Source organism: Lepisosteus oculatus, chromosome 15, assembly GCF_040954835.1.
Source record: "Lepisosteus oculatus isolate fLepOcu1 chromosome 15, fLepOcu1.hap2, whole genome shotgun sequence".
In the NCBI taxonomy this organism is placed as follows: Eukaryota; Metazoa; Chordata; class Actinopteri; order Semionotiformes; family Lepisosteidae; genus Lepisosteus; species Lepisosteus oculatus.
Genome location: NC_090710.1, coordinates 21,669,834 through 21,687,278, shown reverse-complemented (window position 1 = coordinate 21,687,278; position 17,445 = coordinate 21,669,834). Strand labels below are relative to the sequence as shown.

At 44.0% G+C, this 17,445-nt stretch overlaps 1 protein-coding gene across 6 annotated transcripts in view; it reads right to left on the bottom strand.

Annotated features, from left to right (window-relative positions):
* Nucleotides 1-17,445, bottom strand: part of LOC102692777 (uncharacterized) — a 148,853-nt gene that overhangs the window by 63,368 nt on the left and 68,040 nt on the right. For all 6 annotated transcript variants that reach the window (XM_015364383.2, XM_069178868.1, XM_015364385.2 and 3 more), the window contains 2 exons: nt 8,488-8,577; nt 4,268-4,306 (listed from right to left, as the gene is read on the bottom strand). In XM_015364383.2, the coding sequence (XP_015219869.1) occupies nt 4,268-4,306; nt 8,488-8,577 (129 nt within the window). The remainder of the gene's footprint in view (nt 1-4,267; nt 4,307-8,487; nt 8,578-17,445) is intronic.

Sequence of the window (17,445 nt, the reverse complement as noted above, 5' to 3'; positions counted from 1 at the left end):
CACACAGCTAGTGCTGTTTAAAAAGAATCTACGACCACAGGACTGCAGGCTACTAAAGCTCATTGATCAGGCTGCAAGACATTTAGTGCACCAGTGGTAATGAAATCATATTGAATGCCAAGAAGAAAAATGTTGCTGAACTACACCTGCAAATGACAGGGGAATGAAGGCAGATAGAGACGGAGGATGTCGGAAAAAAAAGACACTGTTCTTCTAATGTACCAATAGACTCAGAAAACAGCATCAAACAAAAGCACACCACTACAAGTTCCAATCCAAAATTCCATATCATATATCTACTCTGTGTCGTCTCTTCGAATATGTTTATCGTAAGTGGTGAGCAAATATCATACTTCAGCTGTTAAGGGTCACTTAGTGGTAAAGATTTACAATGTAGTATTGTTACAAATTCATACTGAATGTGAATATAAGGCTGAAAGAATCTCGTTACAGGACCCACAGGCACACTAGGTCTGGCTTCACAAGCCTGATATGTACAGCAAGTGAATGTATCCTGTCTATTTAAGGTAAAGAGCTGATTATGCAAAGGAGACATTCATTTTAAAGGAGGGGACAACAAAAAGGGCTGAAAGAATCAGAACAAATAAAATCGATGTCCTTGAAAATGAAACTAACGAAAAAATAAAGAAAAAGAAGGGAGATCTTCACCTTATTTCCTCTGTGTGAAACCGCATGGTGAGAAAAAAAGTAAAACTTGAATTTGCTTATTAACCGCACAGAAAATACATCCCTTTGATGTGAATATTATTTTTTTTCTTTTCCCCTTTTCCATTTTGAAAAACATTCGGGCTGCATTTATCTTAAGAAAGAACAACTGCTTCATTATGCGCTTGTCAGCTTATCTGCACCAGGCCTCCAGACTAACAGTGAAAATGACGCCTACTCCTTTGGAACTAGCAGCTCCAGTCGGTGCCCACAAAGACAATGCCAACTTGGCAGACAGATTTTAATATTTGCTCAAACCCAGGGGCACAGCTGCAAGGCTTCCAAAGCAATAAAGCGCAGGATTAGACTCTATTGTTCCTCAACAAAGGTAGCTGCACCAATGTGTATAGCACGGGGCTGAAAACTTTTCCCCATCCAATCTTGGTCAAGAGCAATTTGGTTAATGGAGATCAACGGCCCCCTTTTTTTTTCTCTGGGAGGCGAACACACCTACTGTAGCGGTGCAAACTTCCCCAGCTCAATGCAATCACACCCTGGCAATGGCAGAGGCAGACTGATCAATGGGACTGCGAGCAGCAGAGTGTGACAGAGCTTACAAGGGAGGGGGCTGTGGGAATCAGGCAAGCGCAGAGCCCGGCACTAATACATTCCGCGGCTTTTGATGTGGCAGGGAACGCTGCTCTGGCAGGGGGGGAAAGCTGTTCCAAAGCCTCTCATCTGTCTGCGTCCCTCCCCACAGCGCTCCCCCACAGTCAGGTTAACACACAGATCACCCGCCTTTGGCAGCCCTTGGCAGCCCTCAGCTGAGGCTGTGCTGCACTCCAAGCTCTCTCATCGTCCGCTAGCCTTCCAGACTGGCACAGAGAAGGGATGAGCTGTGCTCCTCGTGAAAGGCCGCGGCGTGAAAAATGAAGTGCTGGATTCAATTAAACTCAGCGGAATCTTTTACGCGCTCCCAGCTGAAGAGTGAATTTTGCCCCCGTTTCACAAGCTGTAAGGCTTGATTTTTTGCCTTCTTCCTTCTACTACTAATTCGTGTCCAGAAGACACGAGCGAGGGTATATTAATTTCAAAGACCCGGCTGACGTAAATGAAAGTTTTACACAGACAAAAGAGAATTTGTTTAAACCTGCTAATTGGCTTTATTTTTCTGGATCAACTGCGACCAAAACGAAGATTCAATAATATGTGATTTCAACAGGCAATGCAGCTAATTTTAAGATGGTTGTTTTTAACCGCGAAATAAATTCCACGTGGCTTTTATACAGTCCCAACGTCAGCATCTGACATTGCAACATCACCTCTCATGATGGTGCATAGCACAGTGGTCCTATTGAAATAACACGCCTGCTTCTAGGCTTAGTCTTGTTCCTGCTTCCCACAGCACAGTGGATCAGCGCAACACCGCTAGGCAGATCAAACGACACTGACAGTGTTAAGGAGCAATATGAAACAGAAGCCACTCCCACAGCCTTCTACAACAGGGACTGCGTGTAGGAGAGGTTCCGCTGTCACCGGGGACTGATGTACTGCTCCTGGATAGAGCTTACGCCTGCCATGCCACACATCAACAAGCTGAATATCGGAGAAGGGCAAGGGGCTTTCCATCAGAGACTAGAGCCTTTATTGTCCCAAGGCAACTGCTTTTGTAAGTCGCTGCTAAATGCATGTGCCCTTATTCATGGATACAGCAGAGACCTCTGAAAGCACCACTCACCTTCTGTGATTCTAGGTTTCTAAGGCCCAACAAATATGTAAGTATTTTGTTATGTTTACAAGGGAGTCTCTAACGATCATCATGTGGGATAAATGTGAAAACAGACTATTACCATAACAGGAAAATGAAATACTATTTGGATACAGTGTTTAAAAGATTCACTTCAAATTGTGCCCTTTACAAAGACACTTTAATATATATAGTGTATATTCTCACAGAAATGTGCGGACACACATACACACAATCCAGGCATCATTTTTCATGTGCACTTAGCTATCAAATGCCTTTTCCTCAATTGTGACAACTTTAGGAGAAAAATGGGGAGTGTTTCTGTTTTTTTTCATACATTGCCCTTCACACACTGAGAAACCTAAAGGATGAAGAAACTCAGAGAGGAAAAGCAATGTCTTTCCTGCGCCTTTTCCACACAGGCCTCCAGAGAGAGAGAAGTGGGCAGCAGACAGTGTTAAGCTGCTATACTGGCAAATGCATTCTAAGCTAAGGTCAATTCACACACATCTTCCTTTTCTCAGACCACAGACGTATAGTTCTCCCAGTGGAATGCTGAGCAACACACAACATTCAGGACAAGAAAAAAAAAGCACGAAGAAAAGAAAAACACAAGGGCCCCGAAAGGTATTTCGTTTTCTCTCTCAGAGTTCCAACCACTGGGACTGGAGTTACAATACACTTGTTTCTCTCTGTGTGAGTAATAAAATATTTAGTATGTTTTCCACTATACAAAAAAGATGAGAATATTAACGTTTTATATAAACCCGGTCCTTTTGAAGATAACATAAGTGTAGATTGAAAGAGGAGCTGTAACCACATATTCCACCAAAATAAAATGTCCAAATCCTACTGAATTTAAAATACAGTCATGCGTGGAACTAGACTTGCTTTGAAGAAGAATCTGCTTCAGTTCGGGTGCAATTACGTCATTAAGACCCTTGATGTCCATAAGGTAAGACACATAGCTCCTCTTCTCTTAAAGATGGATAACTTTGACAGCTTAGCACAACCACGGTTCCACCTACTTGTGAGGGCATACAGGAAAAAATTCGGCCCATGGCAAAGCACACAATAGGAGCGATGAAAGCAGAGGTATATTCTAGAAGTCTGGCAACACTTGGCTTCTTAGGGAGAATTTACTTGTTTAATTGTGGTCTCCTGAACTTGTCCGTCAAAAGCATTCGATACAGACCAGGATCTCTATTAAAAGATTCTCCACAGCTTTCCTGGAAAGGCATTATTGCCAAAAAAAAAAGAAGTGCTAAAATCAGTAGTGACAGAAACAACCCAGATCAACCCACAGTGAATATGCAACTGTACTGTAATAAGCACCAGATGTGCAAAACTGGCCTGAAACACTACAGTTTTTGCAACCCAAAACATTGAGGCAGTACACAGACAACTGAGCTTTACATGTCTTTCTGAAACAGCTTGCTCCCAGCGCACACAGGAACACGCTTTTAAACTATACTGGCTTTTTTTCAGACATGTTCGTGATCAAGCTATCCACCTGTAGGTAAACACAACTTTTCAAATGAACAGAAACAAGCTCGTAAATACAATCTTTCAGCAACATGGCCCATGTCTTGGAAGTCCAGCCCCAGTACAAAGGGCTCAGATCTGATCGCCAGCGTGGGGCCTCTTTCCCATTACCTAACAAGATGTAGGAATTCTTTACTCCGCACACTTAGAGCTGATCTCATCTGTGTGGCTGCACTCTGACACTCCCGCTAACTGAAGGTATTTACAGCGGCGGGATGCTTTCTCAAGGCACGCCACCATCCTCGAGGACTGAGCCCTGCTCCCCAAGGCGGGCTGTGGGCTTTGATCCCAGGGTTCGAGTGTACTTACATGCCAAATCTCCAGGCTACGTGATCGTCTGTAATCCAGCTGGAAAGAAAGAAGAATTCTTTTACTATACTGGGAATTAGGGCACAGCTGAAGCTATTAATACACCAGAGTGACGGCCCTCTTGTCAAAAAGTAGGGCTCCTCGGAGTCATGCCTTCTCTCAGAGGAGGGGAGGGTGAGCAGGCTGGCTGTACTTAGCCTCATCGAGATTTTCTGGTGTAAGCATAAAATTTTTCTACCATAATTTATAAAAACAGGTGACTGATGCAGCGTGAATGTGGTGAGGCAAGGAGGTGAGCTACTTTATTTGCTCATTGTGCACTATCACACAGCACATAAACTGTCAAAGAATCCAGAGAAACGTGTGGCTGCCAAAGGGCCCCTCGTAAAGCTTAAAGTTAGCTGTATAAACCACATGTTAAATCAACAACCATGCTTAGATAGATTTTCCCTTATTAATGCATTTGCTTCGGTCAAATTTTTAGCACATCTACAGGCCCACAACCCTGCTCGGAACATAGTATTAACTGCACACCTGTTAGTACTGTGGTGATCAATCCAACCTGAAAGCAATAGCTCAGGAAGTCAAGACTTGTACAGACAGATCTAGGAGCCTATGACCTGTGGTATAGGCAGCACAGGCAGTGGTGTTCCTCAAGAACTTTGTTTTCATTCCTACTGTGGATGTTCAAGGCTGGGACAAACAGGAACCCGCTGCTATAAGAGATCATGTCACAAGAACCTCCGAAACAATCCAAACAGTGTGGTGAGATGGAAATGAAAAACCACTGAGGTACACTCTGTAGCACAAGTTTAGCTCAGGCCTCTTGAAGATCCTAGATCTATTCTACTAAGCCTTTCCTTCCTGTTATTTGAATTTGTTTGCCCAGGAACTCAGGAAGATTAAAAAACTACCTTAAACCAGTTGGCCATAAGCAGTCATATATAGCACTGATTTTCGATATTTAGACCTACAAGCAATTAATGGAGAAGTTTAAAAATGTCTTGTGGGTTACAGCACCCTAACCCTAACCCTAAAATGCTTTCTGCCCTACTATTTTCCCTTAGCACTTAAAATTAATCTCTGGGGACTTCTTTAGGGTTCCAATGGTAAAGGCGCAGGTTGAGCTGGATGATCTGGCTGTCACGGGTTCGAGCCCAAGCCATGGCACTGTGGCTGTGACTGGGTCGCCACACCAACTGGCTGAGTGCTGCTGAGGGCAGAGTGGGAAAAGGCATGGAAACATAAGAGACTGGGAATAGGAAGCACGTCTTTCCCCTAAGGGTTGTGGGAGTATGGAACAAACTACCCAGCCATGTTGTTAAAGATGGACAATTAATAAAGATCAATTAACTGATAGCTAATAAACAGGCCAGATGGGTCTAGTTTTAACTGTTCTTATTTTCTTAAGGTTAATGTGAAGACTTAAATGGTTTGGTTGTTCAGGGGCAAAATTTACAGCACGTGATCCCGGGAAACAGGTTGGTGATATTCAAGTTCCAGTTTTAAACAGAAGCGGCTTCTAAGGGTTTGTATGAAACCTCTAACTTGATTAAATATAGAGAGTGGAAGCTAAGGTCTTTCTTTTGGCCCTGAGGTCCAGCAGATTCGCCTGCAGCAGCTACCACACGTCTGCACTGCAGAACGATAACCTACGTGGAAAAAAAGAAGGTGAAGACAGGAAGCTCAGATTGAGCTGCAATTAATCACCCTCATTAGAAATAGCTGAGAAAGAAGAGTTTCCTGTTAGGAGAGGTGCCATGTTTTCCAGACATCTGTCTTTCATCCACACATCACGTCTTCATGGGTTTATGAGGCCTAAACAATATGTAAGGGGGAACAACAGAATCAGAAATCTGGACAGCCTCATGGAATAACCAGAATTTCTTCAGGTGTGTGACATGATGCCAGCGTACCAGGATTAAATCAAACAGACAGCTCTAACAGACCAATAGAAATAACAGATGAAACTTTGGCAGAGCTAGGCCTCTTTATCTGAAGGGCTGATCTTTCACACTGCAGTGTGAAGAATGTAACATCTGCTTGCTTCCCTCTCCATGGACGTGGATTTGGAAACTCACCTGTCTAACCTATCCCAATATCATAAAGGAGGAAAAAGCATAATGGTAGAACTAATACAATTCAAGCAAGGAAGTGCATTTATTTCTGTTACGGAGACACAAACTCAAATGTCACAAGGGAAAACGTGTCCATCTGTTTAAGTCTTTGTCTACCTGTTCAAAAATGAACTAAATCGTTTCATATGCTTGCTGAGCACTAAAATCGTCAGAAATAGTATGTGAGAAAGGTGAGGGTCATTTTCTACAGATAACAATATATGATCAGTCGTGACAAATGCAATGCTGAGAATTGCTGATGGCAATGTGGGTAAAAATTAAATCATTTCATTTGCCTATCAACAAAATCTCTATCTTCAGTATGTGCAGCACCCATGGATCTAACTACCTGCACTTTTCTAAGGCTGTGAAAAAGCCCCAATGCTGAAGATCAAATTTACAAGACAGAGAAGTGTCCCCTAATTTCAGTGTCCTGCTGGATATCCCCCATCATCTGATGAATGGAATCTCTGGATGACATTGTGACAGACAGCCTAAGAGTATAAGATTGCTCATGGGAAGTACAGCATATAAACTGCACAAAAAAGCATGTAAACTGCACAAAAATAAGATGTAGTAATATCGTGGGATGGGTGTAGCACTTCAGGACCTCTGCAGCAGCAAGTAGCTCTGCAACCAGAACGGAGGCTGTGCAGAGACACAGCTCAGCGCACACACCTCACGATGCGCCGGCTTAGGCTGCTGCTCCGAAAGGCACCTCGGAGACAGAGACACCATAATTTCAGCCCAATGTGACTTAGACAGAGTAGGCTGCGGAGTGGCGTGTACATCCCAGCAGCAGGACAGATTTGGTTCACGGCTTCAAAGCGTACTGTTCCAGCACTGCCCGTCGTTTGTCAAGGGAAGTCCTTGAGGCCTCGAGCAAAGGGACAGCTAGCGTTGATTGCCTATATTTCATAGGACTTGCCAGGGGCACGTGGTGAGCAGAGAAACGGAACAACTGGCACCCTATCAATTCTAGGCAGTGGCACGACAGTGGCAGTACCAGGGCACCTCAGTCTGGCAGCAACTAGTAATTTCCTGCTGGCTACATCCCCGTCCAGCTGCACTGCGTTATACTGCTCCATATGACTGCGTTTATGATCTCCGCAATCTCTCTCCCCGGCTTCCGTTACTCAAATAGTGAGCGTCAATTATTTTACTCTCTTTCCACCTGGGGTTCGAGGAGAATTCCAGAGGTCTGATTGTTGTCTAGACGAGAACAGGCCAGCTGGGTCAGAGGGGCAACGCTCGACACCATCTTTCATTCGCGAGGAAGCCAAGACAACAGCAGCAAATGGCACGAGGACAAAAAGGCAGAAGGAAAGCGTAGAGGAAGTAGGGTACAGTCACACAATTGATTTAAAAACAACTTAAATAGAACACAAATCTGTGCAACAGCAGCGGCATTCCAAAGGGCCTTTAGCTGCTATAAGCAGAGTAACCACTGGTCAGGCCGTCTAATGTGGAAATGAAAGAAGTGCCCTGCATTAGAAATATTCGATAATCGCAATTACAGCAGGCAACAGCATGTGAGATGTGATGAGACGTCAACTGTCAGTAAGAGCTGAGAGAAGACTGTCGAAAGCTTCTTTTTTTTACCATACTCTCCTGCTGCGAGGCCTCGTTCAGCGGGCATTACTGTAATGAACCTCACCCTATTGTTCTGTTTACTGGCTTGAAAACAGAACCCTTCCAAATCATAAAGTCAAATCGTTCCGTTCCTGAGTGGGAACGCCGTTGTCTGGGGGACTGAGAGAGTGATGGTGACAAAGGACCCACATTGTCTCACAGCTGGTCTGGCAACTTTCATCAGGATCTGCGCTACTTCTGTCAGGCCTGTGCGGGAGTGACAGAAACAGGCAGGTAAACACCCTGTACAGATACGGCGCTGCTTGCGTCTCCTGCTTAAGCGAGCCCAACGGGCAGCGAGGCAGGCTGGGCCACGGGCTGGGAGTAATCTGCTCTCCATCACCGGAAAGCAGCTTTCACCCTCAATGCATCCCTGCTACTGGCGCCAGAAGCTCCCTTTTTATCGCATCCTGCAAATACGTTTGGCCAAAGGAATTAGCATGATATTAAAATCCATGATTAGATACTTACCACCAAGCGCCAGCTGGGCCATAGTACCCTCCGAAAAGGGGAAGACTCGACATCAAGCAGGGCACCCCCCAGGCAGCGAGATGGTACTTTCTGGAACAAAAAAAAAGAGAAAAGAATCAGTATAAAAAGGATGAGGAGATTAACTGCGAATTCATTTATGAGACAATATGACACGGGCTCCATAAACGCTGCACCTAGTGCTTTTTATCGTTAAATTACTGACAGGAAATATCCTCGTTAGTGGAGGCAGTGGCTGAAGCACTCTTGCAACTGCACACAAGCCTGATTCTGCTTGAAATACCTTTTCAGTCTTCACAGATTGTCAGATTGATTTTCCAGCCATCCTTTTATGTGCAAAAGATGTACATCCAGAGCGTCTCCTTGTGATATCCCAAAGCATCATTTTGTTTGGAATTAAATAATGTCCCAGGGAAAAAAAGCATATGCAATATGCCAGTTATCCAAAAAGGCTACTGCATATATGCGCACAACAAATTCTGCTGAAAACTACCCATTCAGATATGCTGCAACAATGAAAATGAAGCGATATTCTTTAAGGGACAGATCCCTTTTATTAGAAGGCAATCAGGCTGGTTTTTGATTCAGTGAGAAAAGCGGCCAAGCTCCGCTCTTGAATTAAAGAGAGCAGGCACGTTCCAACTCAGGAGCTAGTGTCAGGAAATGAAGGTCCACATCACACCCCATCATTACTCAGACAGGCCGACAGGCACAGAGAGAGAATGAGCCAGAGCTCTGCTATAGTCTTGTCTTTCATGCAGCACGGATTTGCCTTCGCTCTTTTGAAGGCATTAGAGCATGAGCCGAAACATCCCAGGAGAAATTATTTTCAGCCCTGAAGGCAAGAAAGCGTCTCGGATTCTGCCTGCCGCTGCTCATCCTGGAGCGTGCCAGCTCTGCCTCTCGCAGTCGCAGTTCCTCCTCACAGGTAACGGGCCCTTCCCTCTCCGTCCTTGTCCGCCCTACAACAACGCGGGCGGCGGTCGACTTTCAACTTGAGAAAAGACACACACACACACAAAAAAAAAACAGCCCCCCACACGCACATGTGCCATTTGACGAAGGCAATCCGCTTTGAACTCTGGAACACTTTTTCCTGTTTTTCCCATGTACTTTGCGTAGCGGAAAGGGTGAGCAAGATTACAAGGTGAAGTTTTTTAATCCATTCTATACGACCAGGGATTCGCTTGTAGATACCATTGGTCTCGTTCTTAAAAATCCGTTTCTATCTCTAAATGACTGTGTCACACGTAAGTGCCCATTAAATAACCTTCGCCATGTTATCACGCATCCATTCCTGATAAGGGTCAAGGCAAACAAACCTTACGCTTGAAGCATATGACACAAGGTGAAAATACAGCCTGGACATAAAGCCAATCCATCATGCAGCGCATGTGCTCTCACACACACAGGGACAATTGCGAGACACCAATTTACCTAGCCAGCGTGACTTTGGAAGGGGGCAGGAAACTAGAATACTTGGTGAAAACCAAGACATACGGGGGGAGAACTCCACACAGTGAATGCTGCAGGCTGGAAAAGAACGAAAGACCCACGAGCTGTGAGGTGGCAGTGCCGACGTCTCACTGTGTCACCTGCTGTGAGACTACTGACACAAAATAAGAGTGTTCAAATTTCTGTGTGTATTCAAGGCTGTTTGGAAAACAAGTGACAGGTGTCATAAAGAAGCACATGCAAAATACTGATGTACTACAAAATCATAATTTGAAGATTTGAATGTGCGTCCTTTTCCATTTTACAGGAATTTAAGCATTCTGTGCACAGGATGTGCCTTATACACAAGTGTTATTTAGACAAGAGTTTTCATACATGAAAATAAATAAGGAGTTCTGCCCCTCATGGTATGCTTTATGACGCATTTTATCTAAGGGTGTGTGCTGTATAAGGGGTGCATACTACCAAAGGCAGATTTAAATTGCTCAGTCATGCACAGAATGCACACAAAGCACTGTGTGCACGTTCAAATCTTCAAATTGTGGTAGTTGTCTTCGGCTTCCCTGATGCCATCTGACAGTAATGCACAGTGCTGGCAGCTGAACCACGATACACAGCTTGGTTTACTGTTCTATCCTATAGACGTTTTAATTGCCCATTCTCTGTATGCTAGTAACTCAGACATAAGTAGATCCTGGATAAAAATCTGCCCAACTGTGGTGATGAACTGGAGATTTTTATGCTTTTCACACAAGGCTCACAGCTTTAAGCACAGGTAGTTACTCTGTCTACCATTGCTTACACAGTCCTACTCTTGCGAATGCAGACAGAAATTGGAAAGCTCAAAGAATCACACATGTAAAGTCCACACTTACATTCCTCAGCTAAGATTTGTTTCCCTGTTGTAGACTGACTCACCATATACCGATAATGCATAGGGTACAGAGTTACAGATTTTATTTTACGAATACTGCCGAGTATGGGTAGAGACAACTTAATCTGGTATCTTCTGGGAAATCATTCCCTGTTTACAGTTTGACTTGTGTGAAGCCAGTTTGCTGTCCTTTCATTTCATACAGTCACCAGCCTTTCTTTCAGATGAATGCACAATTAAAGCCAAGTCCTCATCCATAAGGTCAGCAGTAGCTGACCATGACCTTGCACTTAACCGCACCACATCTAAAAACTCCTGTCACTGTGCATGTCTTCTTTGCTTGAGACTGATGGGGAAAGACGTTGAAACGTTTGTCACCAGACCCTAGTTCATCTTCCTTTAGAATGGCTGAAGAATTGTGTGACAGAGGGTTTAAAGCTTTGCATGCATCTTCACCCAGTGCGTTTCCTGTGGCGCTCGAGTGCTATTTATAAAAGCGAACAGTTGGCTGATAGGAAGTGACTGCCCCTGCAGCCATGTGAAGAAAGAGTGATCTCCTAATGATCCCTCCACTGCTCCGCGGCGCGGGAGAGCCTGACATGCCCGCGTCAGGGCTGGGAACAAATAAAAATCAGCTGCCGCGCTCGCCCGAGTGGAACCGAGGGGGCAGCGCGGAGCGAGGCCCCGTGGAGAGGAGCTTGGCAGAGCTCCAGGCTCAGAAATCAGCCCCGGGGGCTCTGCGGGCCTCCCACACTCCGCAGCCCGGCCGAGCGCAGCCCCGGGCCTGCTGTCTGCAGGAAGTCTCCGACCCTCGCGGCGCGCAGGCGGGGCAAGTGAGCAATCACACAACCTGCTTCCCGGCAGCCCGCCGCCCTTCGGAACTTCATCGTGCCTCGAGCTGAAGCCCCACAGCTGATCCGTGGCGTCAGACTCGTGACCCTGTCGGCGCTTCTCACTGCGGTGACCAGTGCGATCGTTCTGCCCAAACACCCGCCGGGCTTCGTGTGCACGGGTCAGCCCCGTCATCCCTCCCTGACTCTGTCCGTGCAGGGCTTGTTTGTTTTTCAAACTTGTAGCGTCATATTTTAACATGCATTAAAAAAACAGCTTCATTTCCCCAGCTTTCGTATGCAGGTCCCGCATAAAACGAACTGAGCTTTTGCGCTTTTTTAGATGCAACTGCTTTAAATGCTGGAAAAAAAAAACAAAATAGGAGTGGCACTGTTATTGCACTGCACACTGCTACAGCAGAAATCAATGTGGTGAATAGTTTATTAATAAGGCCTTTATTTGTCAAGAGCACTTGCCCTGCTTTTAGTTCACTGAAATTTAAATATGAATTTTTATTTGCCCAAAAAAACTCTCTGGCACTAGAAACTAAATCTTTAATCAAATCTACAAAACACTAAACGCAGACTGTCTACGTGAAAAATTGTGAAAGATGAGGTACAATTGTGGTATTTTCAATTATTTAAGTAAAAAAAGTTTTGTGGCTGCATTCCATGGACAAATTGAACAAAAAATAGGGTTGCAATTTCTATTATTTATAACTTCAAATAACAAACTTCAACATAACCTCAAAATGGAGAATGTACTATGTGCATTTTGACCACTTCATTAAATAACATCTAATAAGGTTAAAATAAATCTGACAGTCAAACATGTTCCATCAGCAGGCTGCAAAAAACATACCCATCCATTTCTAGCTAGTTACTCGTCATGCACAAAAATGGAATAATTCAGTACTTTTCAAGAGCTGTCCTGTAGGCTTCAGACCTTTTGAGGCTGACTTTCTTCATTTTCCAATTTTTAAAAAATAGTATTTTTTTTCATTTTCACAATGAAATGATCAATCCAGCTTTAGATTCCTTAAATCATTCACTAAAGGATTATCTGCCCCCAGCTACCAGTTCAACATGTGATATGTTCTTTGATATTAATCAGCCAATTTTAACGGGCATCTTTAAAAAAAAAGTAGTTCAGGTGGGTAGCTGCGTCAGCATGCGTAGGCTGCAAAGGAACAAGTAATAGGTTTATTCCATGCTGAAAAGAAAAGAGGAAACACACACCTGAAGAAGGCTTCACAGCCGAAACATTGTGTTTTCTCTCTTCTCTTTTCAGCATGGGATAAACCTATCTTTTAAAAAAAGCTATATTCTTATTGGTTGTTGGGTGCAGGTGGTTAAACAATAATTACTTTACAATGTATGTTTTGATTTTCAAAGACATGTTTCACATTTAACATATTTCTGCATCTTAACTGGCCATTTAAAACAATCCAAGCAAAACAGAGTTTAGAACAAAGTTCCAGATGTGGCTGGTTTGGTTTTAACATCTGGCCCTCGTATTTTGCATCTCCAGATGCCCATCAGTTAAACATCTCTCGATCATCCATAAGTACAACTTGGAACTGTTTTTTCTGGTGAGCGGTGCTTTAACTTCATATCATGTAATCAGGCGAAATCATGACTATATATACAGTGATCGTGATTATACAATGTTATCACAGTAATATCCTGTAAAAATGACCCATAATATCCTGTAAAAATGTCTGCATTTTGTATCTTCCCATATAAAAGAAAATGGATTCCTGGCACAGCAAGTTGGCCTCTTAAGCAGCATCTCCTTACTGGCAGAATGTTGCCATCCTTAGTCCTCGTGGCCGTGTAGTTTGCCCTTCAATGCCTTATTTACATTATTACTTAATGGATGACACCCATTCATTAAAGGACTGTAAACGACGATGCAAGCACATTATGTGAAAAGGGCACTGTATCAGCCAGTGTTACACAGTGCTTAAAAGGCTGTTGCAATCAACACATCTGCCGCTTAAAATACACATTTGTGCAGAAAGACAAAACAGTAACGGTCCCTTTCTATCTGCTTACAAGGCCTTTTTTTCTTGCTTAACAAATAATATTACTTAAGAACTGCAGCAGATTATGGGCCTACCAAAATAAGAAATAAGTGGGTCTCGCGGGCTTTGAGTAGGAGCCTCTCAATGTTTCCCAAGTCATCATGTCCCATCGCATTGTCAATGTCCACCGAACACAAGCGTCGCGGGTTTTGGAGATACTGTTGTTCAGTCATCGGGTCAGACTCAAAGTGGGCTGAAAATAAAGTCGAGTGTTGGTGTGCCCCGTTATTTCAGGTTATTCTGGTCATAAAACCTTGAAATAAAATTGTCCAAATACAAAGACAAAACTGATCTAATCAAGTGCTCATATCATTAAAAATACACCAGGAGCAAAGCTCCTGCTTAAAATGCAGTGCCACGTTGACAGGCATATGGAGATATTTGATATAGTGTAATGTTTAGATCCTGAACATGAATCTTTCAAGGGCATTGAGATTGAGCCACTTTTCAGCATGCGGAACGCCCGTACGACTGCTTTCTCTTTCACCGCATTCAGAAACAAATGAGATGTTGCCGTTAAATGTGTCCCTGTAAGTGCGCACCTTTTCAAAGCAGCCCCAGGTGCAGAACGCCTGCAGAAGAGAGGCCAATCGAGAAACGGTAGCTCTGCAGCTCCCTGACTGCGATCCGCCCCCCGCGTTACTCTGCTTGGCCTTGTAAATACAGAAATTAGCAGCTGCCAGAGCTGCCACACTCTAAGTGCTATGTGAAAACTGAAGGTTGTCAGGAAATCAATGTGGCCCGCGCTCCTCCGAGGAGATGACGGGGTCCGGAGTGGATCAGCGGATTAATGAGCCGCCGCCGTATGCAGGGCCTCCAGCCTTCGGGAAGCGGCGCGCGCTGCCTGTAGGCCGCCCCGGGGAGGGCGGGCTGGCGAGCCGGGCGAGTGCGCGGGCAGATGCTGAAGCCTGTATGAGCGCACCGCCGGGGAAGGGCAAAGCCCGCCAGCCCCCTGCGGGGCCGGCCGCTGAAACGGCCATGTGCAGAGCCAGGACAAAGCAAGGCCTGGCTGATGAAGGCCGGCTGAGGCGAAACGGGCCCCCCGCACAAACGGACACCATAGTGCACAATTTGGGAGAGGAAAGCCAGCTTTTCTTCCCCTCCAGCACTTGATTTATTCCATCCATTTTAGATTTTGCAGAAAATCTTTGCTGTGGCTGCCTTCACAAATTAGTTGATTTATCTGCGACATTATTATGGAGATTCTAAGGCTCCCAAGAGCCTCAGCTGAATAAATCTGTGCTCTGTTCTGCAAGCTACCTGCAGTATGCTATCCTCTCCTTCTGGTAGAGGTGTATAATTGAAATCATTGCCTGAAGTGAGCCCTTTGAATTAACATTACAGTCGCCTTACACATGCCACATTATCTGATTCCCATAGCATCTCTACGTTTACAAGCTAAACCAGAGGTCCAGTTTTAAATCGAATACTAAACAAGACAAAACGCTCCAAATGCCTTTTATAACCATATTTGTTAAATGTGCACACTCAACACTTTTTGTGGCTGTCTCCATATCTGGACGGACTGCAAAGAAACAAACTGAAAGTGTGGATTTGTTAACTGTATGAAACCTTTGCAACCCTGTTTGCATTGCCTATCTTACAGCTATATCATAGAAGGGCCAGCTCAGCCCTTTAGGCCTTTCAGTTCTTTGGAGACCACTACAGAAATCGAGGGCAGTTCCTGTTTTGAGAAAAAATACAGATGTTTTGAAGGAAGGATCCCAACCTAACCTCACATCCGGAGTGTAGGACAGAACATCGTGAAAATGTAGGACGGGTGCTTCCTGTTGCCCCTTCAGTCTTTTTCTCTTACCTAAACCTTTACATTTTCATCAGCCTGGCACTGCACCTCTGCGAACTGCAAACCGGGTTACACTTGCAGGAGTGTAATTTGAACTCGGCACTAATGTAAACCATTGTATTCCTCTGGTATGTTTTGTGTGAAATTGCCCGTAGAAAATACTTAACAGACAAACTTGTGGATCAGAGTTTAAAGGTCCAGCCCACACACCAGAAAGAGGAATGCATCGGCCAGTATTTTGGGGGCTTACCCGGCACTGAGGATAAGCGTGTAGGTACAGGGCCTGCGGTACGCGTGTGTACTCTGCAGTGCTATTAGCAGCATGTATCAATATCTCCCTTCCAATGAAGTTCAGTATCGACCAGATAACTACCCTCAGCAGCACTCTGAAGACAATCAATTTGCATGTCAGCCAGCAGTGCTCCGGTTCTAGGAAATCTGAACAACTCCTGTGATGTTATCAGCAAATTTTGTCTTTTTCTACATTCTTCCTTTTGGTGTTTTGTTTAAAGTAACTGCTCCAAAGATTAATCCCAACAGCGATGCGTCTAGGTAGGTGCAGAACACAATAGGCCCATTCACCACATCACTCTTTAATTTCTTCAACTGCAGTGCCTAAAAATACCTTCCCTGTTGCGTTTATTTTACGACATGTCAGGTGTATAATTAAGGAGCTGGTCGTAACAAAATTCTTCACTGGAATTGACTGGAAGAGTCATAAACTGGGCGCCTTGGCATATCATAATATTAGTGCATTACAAGAAAACGAGAGCTTCTCTGTCCACTGGAGAGAAAAGTGATTAGTTAAATGGCTCAAAACCGAAAGTGAAATATTTTCTCTCAATCAGACAGCTCTTTTAAAGTGGCTATTTGCGCTACTCACTCATAACAGAATGTGGTATTCTAGCTTCATGCTTACAGCTGTGTCTTTCTCTCTCATCTTTCCTAAATCTAAAACCTAAATCTGATCAGTGTGGGCTTTAAAACTACAAAGAACACTTTTCCCAGAAAAGGGGATATGTCAATTTAATTGAGAATTTGGAAGAATTCTGAAAGACCTAACAAAAGATTTTCTTCAATTCTTTTCTTCTACTTTTGCTTGTTAGTAAAAAAAACTAAACATTTGTTTTCTGGATCCAGAGGTACTGTAGGAGCAATTATTACTTCTACTGAAAGTTCAACACAAACAGCACATTTTTGTGCCATGACAGTCTTCCATTTAATAAAATCATGAACCATTTCTTCGAGAATGTGATGCTGGTGAGTTAGTCAGATGGTTTTGGCGCACACTAATTGTCAGAACACATCTAACCATCCAGCAGGAGCATCTGATTTCACAGAAGTACAATACTACCGTGTAAAGCATGGCCGGGTGGGAAAATGCAGCTACCGTGTAATACAGACATTTTCCTACAACACTCATACGAGAAAATGTCACCTAAAAACACAGTAATTTCAAACACATTTCAATTTTTCTACTGAATTTAAATCAAAGTCAGATGATTGTAGGTAAACCAATGAATTGTGGAGAGTGCTCTTGTATGATTTTCTACATCAGTGCATAAACCTCAAGTTCAATTACTGAATTACTAAAACAGCAAGATCAGCAAAACAACAATTATTAAATGGAAAACTGTCATGTCACAAAAATGTGCTGTTTGCGTTGAGCTTCCGGCAGACATATGAATCTACACCTGAAACTTTGCCATATGGCTTGAGAAGTGTGTTTGGGCACATCGCAAGACGAGCTCCGCTCATATACAATGGCCTCCCCGTAAGGTGTGCTTTGAGAAGCAGAGGCGACTGAAAGGACACCTCACTGCTGGTTTACTCTTGTCATTTCCCCCCTTTCCTTTCCTCATCCCGCCGCTATTGAGCCGTAAACAAATT